This window comes from Montipora foliosa, chromosome 6 (genome assembly GCF_036669935.1).
Source record: "Montipora foliosa isolate CH-2021 chromosome 6, ASM3666993v2, whole genome shotgun sequence".
In the NCBI taxonomy this organism is placed as follows: Eukaryota; Metazoa; Cnidaria; class Anthozoa; order Scleractinia; family Acroporidae; genus Montipora; species Montipora foliosa.
The window spans coordinates 70,388,197-70,398,196 of NC_090874.1; the positions used below are offsets into that span (position 1 = coordinate 70,388,197).

Below are 10,000 nucleotides of genomic sequence, written 5' to 3' on the forward strand. Positions count from 1 at the left end.
AACGCAACTGTAACAATAAGAGATGATTGTATATAGGAGTGAAACATATGCTTCCATTAATAGTTTCCTTCTATTTATCCTTAGTGATCTAGGGTTAAAAAAATGAAATCAAGGTTGTAAACAAGTTAGTATTTTCTGTTGTGCAGAAAACAGTGAAAATTGGTAGAGTTAATGATGCTGACTATGAAGCGTGCAATGAGGACCTACAATCTGTTCTTGTCTGGGCCATACGAGAACAGCGCCTTCATTGTTGTGACACTGAGGACCTGGAATTCAATGTTAAACTTGATGGCCGTCCTCTTGGTGGTGAGTGTATCAACAACATATTTTAATACCGGGTGTTTTATTTCTCTGCCTAATAGTATGTACTGCAGTATTTTTATTATGATTGTGTCATTCTATGGGTAAACAGTAATATGTTATGAGTATTTTGTAATAAAACTATTTATTTTTTGTATTTTGTATTCAAGATCAAAATCAAGTGACTGTAGGTCTGGCACCTATTGACTTTGCCAATAAAAGTTCTGAGAGTGCCTTGTCAGTCTACCCTATTGCTATAGGGAATTGTAAAGGGAATAGGTCAGTGACTAGTGATTGTGCAATCATGAACAAATTTAAAGTTTTTTAAAACGCTCAAGGCATTTTGTGTTTTTGGACAAGAATTAAAGCAGGCATTGAAATGTTGCTGTAAACTTATACATGTATTTACCAATGAGTTATTTAAGATGTAGTAGAGACTCTAGACAAAAAGAGTTCCCTTTCTTTCATGAGCAGCTTTCCCATACGGAACTAGCAGATCTGTTTTTAGTCTGCTACAGATCTGCCAGCAGATCTCCAGCAGATCTGCAGGCTGTCTTCGTGTCATCTACAGATTATCTACACATCATCTGTAGAATGTCTTTAGAATATCTGCAAAATGTCTGCAGAATATTTGTAAAATGTCTGCAGACCTTGTCTGCAATACATCTGTCGAATCTGCAGACAAGAACAAAGGACCGAAGAATACGAACTGCACCAATAAACCGTCGTCTATTTTAAGAAGAAAAGCATCGCAAAAGGACCTAGCCTGTGTCTTATTAACAGCTAAACCAGATATTAATTGCTGACAGACACTTGAACGACAGCTTGAATTTGAAGTCATTTAGGACTTTGTGTTGGTATTAAACACGCGATCCATTTCCCATAAAAGCGAACTCACGAGCAGTGAAATGATTGAAGAAGTATTGACAGCACATTTGTTTGCAAATCAAGTTAGGAATAGTTACCTTAAACGCCGGCCTTCTGTTTGGATTGCAAAACCGAGTGAGATGTTCGCATCTTCACACCGTAACTTAGCTAGTCTTTGTTCAGGGAATCACCATCAGCGTGTACAATGGAACAAGGTTTAATATGCGTACATATGATGTACAACAGTGTGTTTACGATCAGTGAGTACAAAAATTTTTTGAAACATAGGTCTTTTTACACGTATAAATTATTTCGCCGATTGTACTAAGCTGGTTAATGTATAATGCTGGCAGACAGGGCAGCCACGATAAACGACAGTGTTTACAAAACTTCTGAAATTCTCACAGAATTTCCGTGCAATATTTATTCATTAATTATTCTGTCAAGCGATTTTAAGCATTATTTTGGGCGGTAGTACCATCAAGTTTGTCCCAATGATTATTTGTCACGCGATTTTATTGGCTACTTTATGTCACGTCGTGCAAACACTGGGCGGTCATCACGCAATAACACTCGTTCGATGATTTCTCTCCCATCATTGTCGAACTGTATATGAAACAGTTTGCTTTGAAATAGTTTGACTTGTACTACTCATATGCACACTTACCTCCAGTCTGGCCAATTTTAGCCGGGTTTGCTGTCGGCAAAAAAGTCAGACCAGATCAACTTGGATCGCTCACGTCGGATCAAGCGAAAAACGATTTTGTAAACCAAAACTATTTGATGTTCGACATGATTTCACTATGGTTGTTTTAAAGATTAGGACTAGGATGATTTCTTATATCATTTATTTACATTGATTCAAAGTGAGGGATCCAAGTTGATCCGGTCTGACTTTTGTACCTGTCTGTATTAAAAACACCCGTGCCGCCATTAGCCTTTGTACCCTTTCTTCCTTCTTGCCAATCGACCATTGTTTCCCGACCCTCAGCAACGTCTCCATGTATTTTTGAAGTAGCTACGACACCATGTTGACGATCCTCAGTCCAAAATACCACCGCAAATCAATCTTTTGGATCGGCCGTTGATCTAAATTTGTTTGTGCGTTATAACATTTGAAAGTGACACGAACTGATTCCGGTTTTTTTCATTGGATGTTCAAGAGTAGCCGTTGTCGAGTATCATCACGAGAATGACTGATTAAGATCTGTGAACTTTTATCACAGAAGGAATTACCCACAGAAGATACTTATTCTGCTTTCGAACAGGCACGCATTTATGACTTATGAAGCTGGTATGCGGTATACGGGTAATATTAAAGACGTAAGACATTTCAGCGCGTTTTTAACGAAAATATAAAAAGGAAAATTAACAGCGAATATATCTTCATTTGAAGTTATTGGTTTTAGTATGTAAGTTGCTCCGATTCGACTAACATTGACAATTTTCGTGGGGAGGATTTGCAACAAAGGTATTTTATATATTTTTCTTTTAGTCTAATACCTTTCTTAGAAATTGATTCTGCAGACGCTGTGTTGACATCAGATAAAGAGTCCGGGCTATGTTGCAGATTTACATACAGACTTAACAGATCATCCGCAGATCTGCTTTTGATCTGTTTCTCGTCTGCAGCTCAAAATCGTTGCAGACGGCCAAGGCTCCACATCTGCACAGACTGAAAACAGATTCTGCAGACGAAAAATTGGTCTGCTGTTAATCTGTTTTTGCGAAAACAGATCCGATACAGATCTGCTGCAGATCTGCTGGTTTCGTACGGGTTAGTTGAATTTTGTGATGAATACTTTTTTTTTCTGTGTATTTCAGTCTTTCAATTAAGATGAGTTTTAACATATTTTCTCTTAGTCCCTATTCTTATATTAGGACAAATCTAAAGCAATTGATATATTAGGACAAATCTAAAGCAATTGATTAGAAATCTTAATTGCTAGAGGGATGTCATAAAAAAAGATGGCATTCTTGAATTCCCCGCACCCAAAAAACTGACAACAGAGATGCGGTGCAGGATAAGCAGACAATTCTTAGCCCATTTATTGAACTAACCAACTAATCACAAAACTAAAAACAAATGTTTACACTGTTTAGACACCAAAAAATCAAACAAACTGTGTACGTTTGATGCGGCCAAAGTAAATTGAATAAACAAAACCACTTATAATAACTGTCAATTACTAGGAAAAAACAACTAAAATCGTTACGAGGAAAAGGATTACAGGATTTCAATCAAAATATAAAAAAGAACAAAATTTAACTGCCCGCTTGTAAAAATCCACAATGAAACTTGTTTACTGTTCAGCGAATATATACTTGCTACTTTGCATATCACACTTTCTTGTCATAGTCTCATGCCGGCACTTAAAACACACTGCCGCCAAACGCACCTGCGCTTGGGAATTCAAGAAACCATTTATCTTTTGTTTCATTACGCTTTGCTGCATTCAGGCAAAGATAAATGAACAATTCTTGAATTCCCCACACCCAAAAAACTGACAACAGAGATGCGGTGCGGGATAAGCAGATAATTCACAATCAGTGGCAAAAGCATAGAAGGATACGAGATAAGGCAAAGTTCATTAAGCAAACATCATTAAGCCATCAGAATTAATAGGGCAAATGTAGATCTCTCCATACTGCTGCATACAACAAGTGTGAAGGCGCTGTTGAGTTCCTTTGCTTATGTTTGAACTTTGGTGTTACACCAACGTTTGCCCAAGTTGAACGAAGAAAGGCACGAAAATCGAAGAAGGCATCAGACAATTATCAAAGGGAAGTTCTGGAAGAGGAATTGAGATCCAAGTTATCTTATCTTAGTCATTTAAAGGAAGAAGTTCGAAACGCCCACAAGAACATCAAGGAGGAATGCTCGTTCATTCTCTATATTGCCATCATACGGACACTTAATACACTGCGCCAGAACCAATATGAGGAAATGATGAAAAGTCATGTTAGCAAGATCTCGCGCTTGTTATCTAAGAAGTTTGACGTGGACGAACATATCAACAATATGTCTTCGTATCGTCTTTCGTTCTTCGAAAAGTTTGTTATCTGCAGGGGACTGAAATTTTCTCTGCCTCAAAAAGTCGCTCCAGCTGAAATCAAAGCTAACTTTGAGAAAGCCTTTTGGAAACTCGAGCCACTTATAGAAGATCCTGTTGATAAGGAGTTGGCAAGCTCAACATTGCGTTCAATCGCTTTGAATTATATCAAGAGCACAAGTCCTTCTCCACCTAAAGCTCTTGGGTGCTTACCATTTACCTGAAACCATCCGGATGAAAAATTCCCTTTTAATGGTAAGCGAATTTCCATCCGGAAAGAACGGGAAAAACGGGTCCTGAACCATCAACCATATGCCAAACGGAAATTTGAGCCCCCGATACGGTATTGTAGCGGTTGATTCTCTGTCACTATGACAACAAGTTGCTAATTAAAAACAATTAAAAATGGCGCTACACGGGTTTTTGTTGGCTGTTTTGGACGACGACGAGGACTGTCATGACTTGATAGAGTCCGACGACGACACTTTTGTCCTTGCTGTGGGTTCTACAGTTATGCGACGAAGCCTCAGTAGAATCCAAGGCTACTTCGAAGAAACTGTACCATCTTATTTTGGGGACGAATTTAAAAGTCACTTTCGGCTGACTCGTAACACCTGTGAGCTGCTCACGCGAGAAATTGTTGCCTCTGGCTACCTTAATGTGGGTTTAAACCGGTTCGGAAGGACCCCAATTCCTCCAGAGAAACAAATTTTGATTTATTTGTGGATGCTGGCTAATGGTAGCGAGACTTCAAGACAAGTGGCCGATCGCTTCGATGTCACTATGAGTAGTTGCGGTAGAGTGCTGAGAAAAGTAAATACTGCCATCCTGTCAATTCTTCCACGCTATCTAAAGTGGCCTAATGGTGAGACTATCTTTTTTTCTCCATGTTTTTGTTAGTCATAATAAAGCTGTAAACAAACCTGTTTTCGACAGCGGTAATAACTGAAACATGTTATAATGTAATCAGTGTTGCTTGAATAATTAAAAAGTAAAATTCATTACATATTTTTTCTTCAATATATAAAGGAACCACATGTGTATATGGAAATTATTTAAAACTTTAATGTTCATTTTGGGGTATTTTGCAGTCGCGGAAATGAGAGAAATCTCACAGAGTTTTGAAGATGGAGGAATGCCTGGAACAATTGGTAGGTGTTATTGGTGAAAACTTAGAAAGTTCCTTCAATATTGCTCTACAATGTACGACATTTTTTATCTCTTTACCATGGAGGTGGGTCAGTGTAGGCTGAAGCCAATTACTATGTCCTCGTGAATTAAATTCAGTGATGAGATTGGAGGCAAATTTACTTTAATTTCAGCTGGGTGACATACTGAAACAGTCTACATCCAGCTATGCATATCGTTGTTAAAATCTGGTCCTGGTATATCTTGCAGGTTCCTGAGTCTTAACAATGTATATGTCAAACTATGTGTAGTACATAGAGGATATTACATGCCCGTGTGTGGATATGAATTTTATCTTTGAGTGGTCAACTCGATATCTCACGAGTGAGCGCAGCGAACGAGTGAGATATCGAGTTGACCACTCAAAGATAAAATTCATACCCATAAGCGGGCAGGCGCTGCTTTCAAAGGCGCGATTTATTATGTAACCATAACGACGGTGATCTCTTCACATGTGAAGATAACATGTTATCTTCACGTGTGAAGATATAAGAAGTTTTCGCGGGAAAGCTCACATGGTATTTCACTGGTGTTTATATAATAAACAGTTTTATACCGTTGTGAGCCTGAAATTTTAGTTTCTTGCTTCAATGGGCTACAGCATTGTTCTCACCCTGCCCCTGTTCATTGTTACCCCTTCGTGTGAAACAATGTTGGATTTCTCCGCAAGGCTTGCTTCGGTTTTGTGTAACATTGAAAAGGGGGAACACTGGTGGCCTTCAATAATCTACAGTGCAAGGGATTAGATGTAGATTAATGGAAGATGGAATTAGCGCTCATTTAAGTAAACTGTCTTGTTGCTCATTTTTGGTTAGCTTGAGAAAGTAAAGGTTTAAAAAGGGGTTAGTCTAATAAGTTCTGGAGTGAAAGTGGTTTGAAAATCAAAATTTTGGCAAATAATGACATGTTCTTAATTTATACTTTCATGTTAAGGTGCCATAGACGGGACCTTCATAAAGATCAAGGCACCCGGTGTAGACTCAGAGTCATACATTTGTAGGAAAAAGTTTTATGCTTTACAATTGCAGGTAAATATTCTCATACCATTAACTAGCTTTATAGATCAGTGAAGAAAAAGGAATTGATCAGTCCTTTTTCTTTAACCAAGTACTAGTCACACTCGTTTTTTGTGTCAGATGGTAATTTCTTTCATGTTGCAATTACTAATTAATGCTTTGCTTACATATAGATTGTTTGTGATAATAACATGGTCCTCACAGATGTATTGGCAGGTTGGCCTGGATCTGTCCATGATTCCAGAGTTCTCAGAAACTCTTCTCTTTTTGCCACTTCTGGAAACAAGTTTCCCGCAGATTACCACATCATTGGGGATGGGGGCTACCCACTTATGAGGTATTGATGTTGAACAAATATCTTTTTGTTATGAGCAAATATATGTTTATATATTCAGTTGTATAGAGCAATTCTCAATTTTGTACTCTTCACATTTGAATTCATCAATTATTTTGCTTTACCCCTTATATTACGTGTAATTATTTCTGGGTGGATTTATAGTATTATTCAAACTGTTAGTCAACTGCATTAATTGCCATCCCTTAATATTCAGTGCAGTATTCATTACAAGATTAGCATATTACCTTTTTGGGGGCAGTAAGTATATAAGGGGAGGAGGGGAACAGGGGTGGCGCAGTGGTGAGAGTGTTTGCCTCCCAACAATGTGTCCCGGGTTCGATTCCCGGCGTCATATGTGGGTTGAGTTTGTTGTTGGTTCTCGCCCTTGCTCCGAGGGTTTTTCTCCGGGTTCTCCGGTTTTCCTCCCTCCTCAAAAATCAACATTTCTAAATTCCAAATCGATCGGGAATTCGAGGGCCATGGGTTTGTTAGTTATTTGTACTGTTATGTGCTACCCTCGTTAAACAAAGTCGATTTATTTATTTATATATTTATTTATAATTTAAGAAAAGATGATTTTCTGATATTTTTATGTTTGTTTCTCTATTTTACAGATGGCTCATGACTCCTTTCAGGAATAACGGTCACTTACAACCAAATCAGCTCCGTTTCAACAATACCTTGTCATCATCCAGACAGATTGTAGAGCGTGCAATTAGTCTTTTGAAGGGGAGATGGAGAAAACTGGGCCATTTGAACCATTTAAGCGTAAAGCTTATGACTAAGATAGTAATGGGAGCCTGTGTCTTGCATAATGTCACTCTTATTCATGATGATTTTGATGAAAGTTATTTCCTGGATGATGATGATGATGATGATGATGATGATGATGACAATGATGATAATGTCCATGATGGCAACTGCCGGGACAGAACAGCTGAGCTAAAGCGTCAACATCTATCAAACATTATCAGTGGTTAATTAAGAATTGAGACAGAGAGAGTGTTTGTCCTGCTTATGGGGGTCACTTGGGATTTCAAGAAATGGGGATGATCAGAAAATATTTGAAGGTCTTTGAAATTTTCAGTTCTGAGATTCTTTTTGTAGGAAAATTAGGCAAGTATTTTTGGGGGTGGCTTGATATAAGAAGAGATTTTTTGGCCATTCAAAACAATCTAAAGAATTGTGACAGTGTCTTACCAGCAAAATATATTTCCTCCTGATGTTTATTGTTTACAGTGGCATTGCTTTAAATTACTGTTGGCATTAATGAAACAGGTTCCAGCTATGTTGAGAAAGGTTGTCCAAAAACAAAAAGTGAGAATCCTAAAGTGTATTTTGGGTACTTTTAAGTTCACTGTTTCTCTACTTGAGCATTTTAGGGAAACCTGAAAATCTGGCGCAAGACGTCATAAACTTATACATATGTCTGGGAGTGCGAAAAGAAAGCAAAAAAAGTAGGTTCAACAGATTCAGTGTCATGAACTGAGTGTATTGATCATATCCCAGATTGAGATTGAGATTTTTCGGACAACCTTTCGAAAAAGCTGCCGGTGTGTTTCTTGTACATCACTAAGGGTCAGAAATTTGGCATAGGAATTTTGGGGAATTCATTTTTTGGTCTAGTGATTTTTTTGGTTTTTGCTGGAAGCCCAGGGGTAAATTTTTGGGCCTTGAATTTTGCACCCATTTGATCATCCCTGTCTTGAAATCCTGAGTACCCCTTGGGTTGTCCTGAACATGAGTTAAGGACGGTGCCTACTTTTGTTAGTGCGCACACTTTCTGCGCATCATGCAAGACATAGTTTAAGCGCATGCTGGGGTCGACATTGATGCAATCAACTATGCTACTAATGAAAGCAAAATTTTTTTACTGTGATCAAATCAAGTTTTTTGAACCTGTACTAAACCAGGAACACCAGAATAGCAGCATATCACTAAGCAGTAACTAACAAATCAGTGTGTGGCCAGATCCAACATACTTGAGGTGTCAGTTAAAATGCTTGGTTATCTATTGACAACTATATTTGATAAACTTGGGCAGGGACCTGGGAATTTTTTATTCTCTGCGGACATGGCATTTAATCATGCAAAGGAAAAAAAAAGCAAATAAGTATGAAAAGTTAGGAGAATCAACAATTTATTGTCAAAGTTGTGTATTTGTTTGCCAAGTGTGGGTTATTGTTAAAGATCACTGAAATAATGAGTACAACATTTGAGATTAATATTACATGTCATGCTTTAAAGTAATGTATGTTGCAGTGTTCAAAATAAATCAATGTAGAAGAAGGCAAGGCTACAACATAGCTGAGGACTATGCCTTTACTTGAGCCATAATTCTGGGATACTAGCTTGATGAAATAGTTGTATCAAAGCCTTAAATTTGGCCACATCCCTAAAGTATGCTTTAGGGCAATCTATTTTATTATGGTTGTTTTTGGGCAAAGTAAATACATGTGCTGGAAAATAGTTTTTAAAATCCAAACTCAATTACATTTCAAGTATAGATAATTAAGAATAAGAGTATGTGAGCATGCCAAAATATAGTTCAACTTACATGAATGGAGGAAATGGAATGGCTAATATTATTGTAAAGAACATTAAATTCTGCAAATTAAACATTTCGACATAATTTACCTATATGGTAATAACTCCAAGAAGTTGAAGCTCATTGCACAAACTGTAAGTACTGTAAATATAATTGTCCAGCAAGTGTACATTTTAACTTATTATCACATAAATGTGTAAATAAATAAATACAAATGAAAATGAAACCATCTCATTTGTTTTTCAACACTTGAAGTAAATTTGCCCAAAACAATTTTTTTTCCTCATTCATTTCTTCCATCATCTTAACTTTTTTGTTTTCTGCTTCTTCTTTTTTCTCTTGATATTCCTGGAGGAATGTGAGCATCTCAGAAGCAGACGACCTGCTTTTGCGTTTCTTTGCTGGTCTTTTTCTGGGGGTCTTCTTTTGGGGTGTTTCAGCAGAGTAATCACCATCAACAGAGCTATCACTTTCCTCACCTTCATTTGACATCACACAAGATGAGGATTCAAGGGTATAGGTAGGCCTTACAGCTGCATTCATGCCAATGCAATCAGCCATCTCAGAGTAGTACTTCCACTTCTTGTGGTTATTTCCACTTTTGTTGTTATGATCTGTGACTTCTTTGAGTTTTGCTTCCAGCTTGGCCCACTTTCTTGCACACTGATCTGCAGATACTCTGAGATCTGAC

At 37.6% G+C, this 10,000-nt stretch overlaps 2 protein-coding genes and 1 pseudogene across 2 annotated transcripts in view; 2 read left to right on the plus strand and 1 right to left on the minus strand.

Annotated features, from left to right (window-relative positions):
* The window catches only part of LOC138005978 (uncharacterized), a 23,596-nt pseudogene extending 19,152 nt beyond the window's left edge, over positions 1 to 4,444 (plus strand).
* Positions 4,445 to 4,625: 181 nt separating this feature from the next.
* Positions 4,626 to 8,353, plus strand: LOC138005979 (putative nuclease HARBI1). The gene is made up of 5 exons (XM_068852139.1): positions 4,626 to 5,085; positions 5,312 to 5,371; positions 6,342 to 6,436; positions 6,598 to 6,761; positions 7,376 to 8,353. The coding sequence occupies exons 1-5, from the start codon at positions 4,626 to 4,628 to the stop codon at positions 7,740 to 7,742; spliced, it is 1,146 nt and encodes a 381-aa protein (XP_068708240.1). The 3' UTR covers positions 7,743 to 8,353.
* A 196-nt stretch (positions 8,354 to 8,549) lies between these two features.
* LOC138005980 (uncharacterized) overlaps positions 8,550 to 10,000 on the minus strand; it is a 2,547-nt gene continuing 1,096 nt past the window's right edge. Inside the window, exon 2 of the mRNA XM_068852140.1 lies at positions 8,550 to 10,000. This exon is cut by the window's right edge and continues 160 nt beyond it. Coding sequence (XP_068708241.1) covers positions 9,541 to 10,000 — 460 coding nt within the window. The 3' untranslated portion in view covers positions 8,550 to 9,540.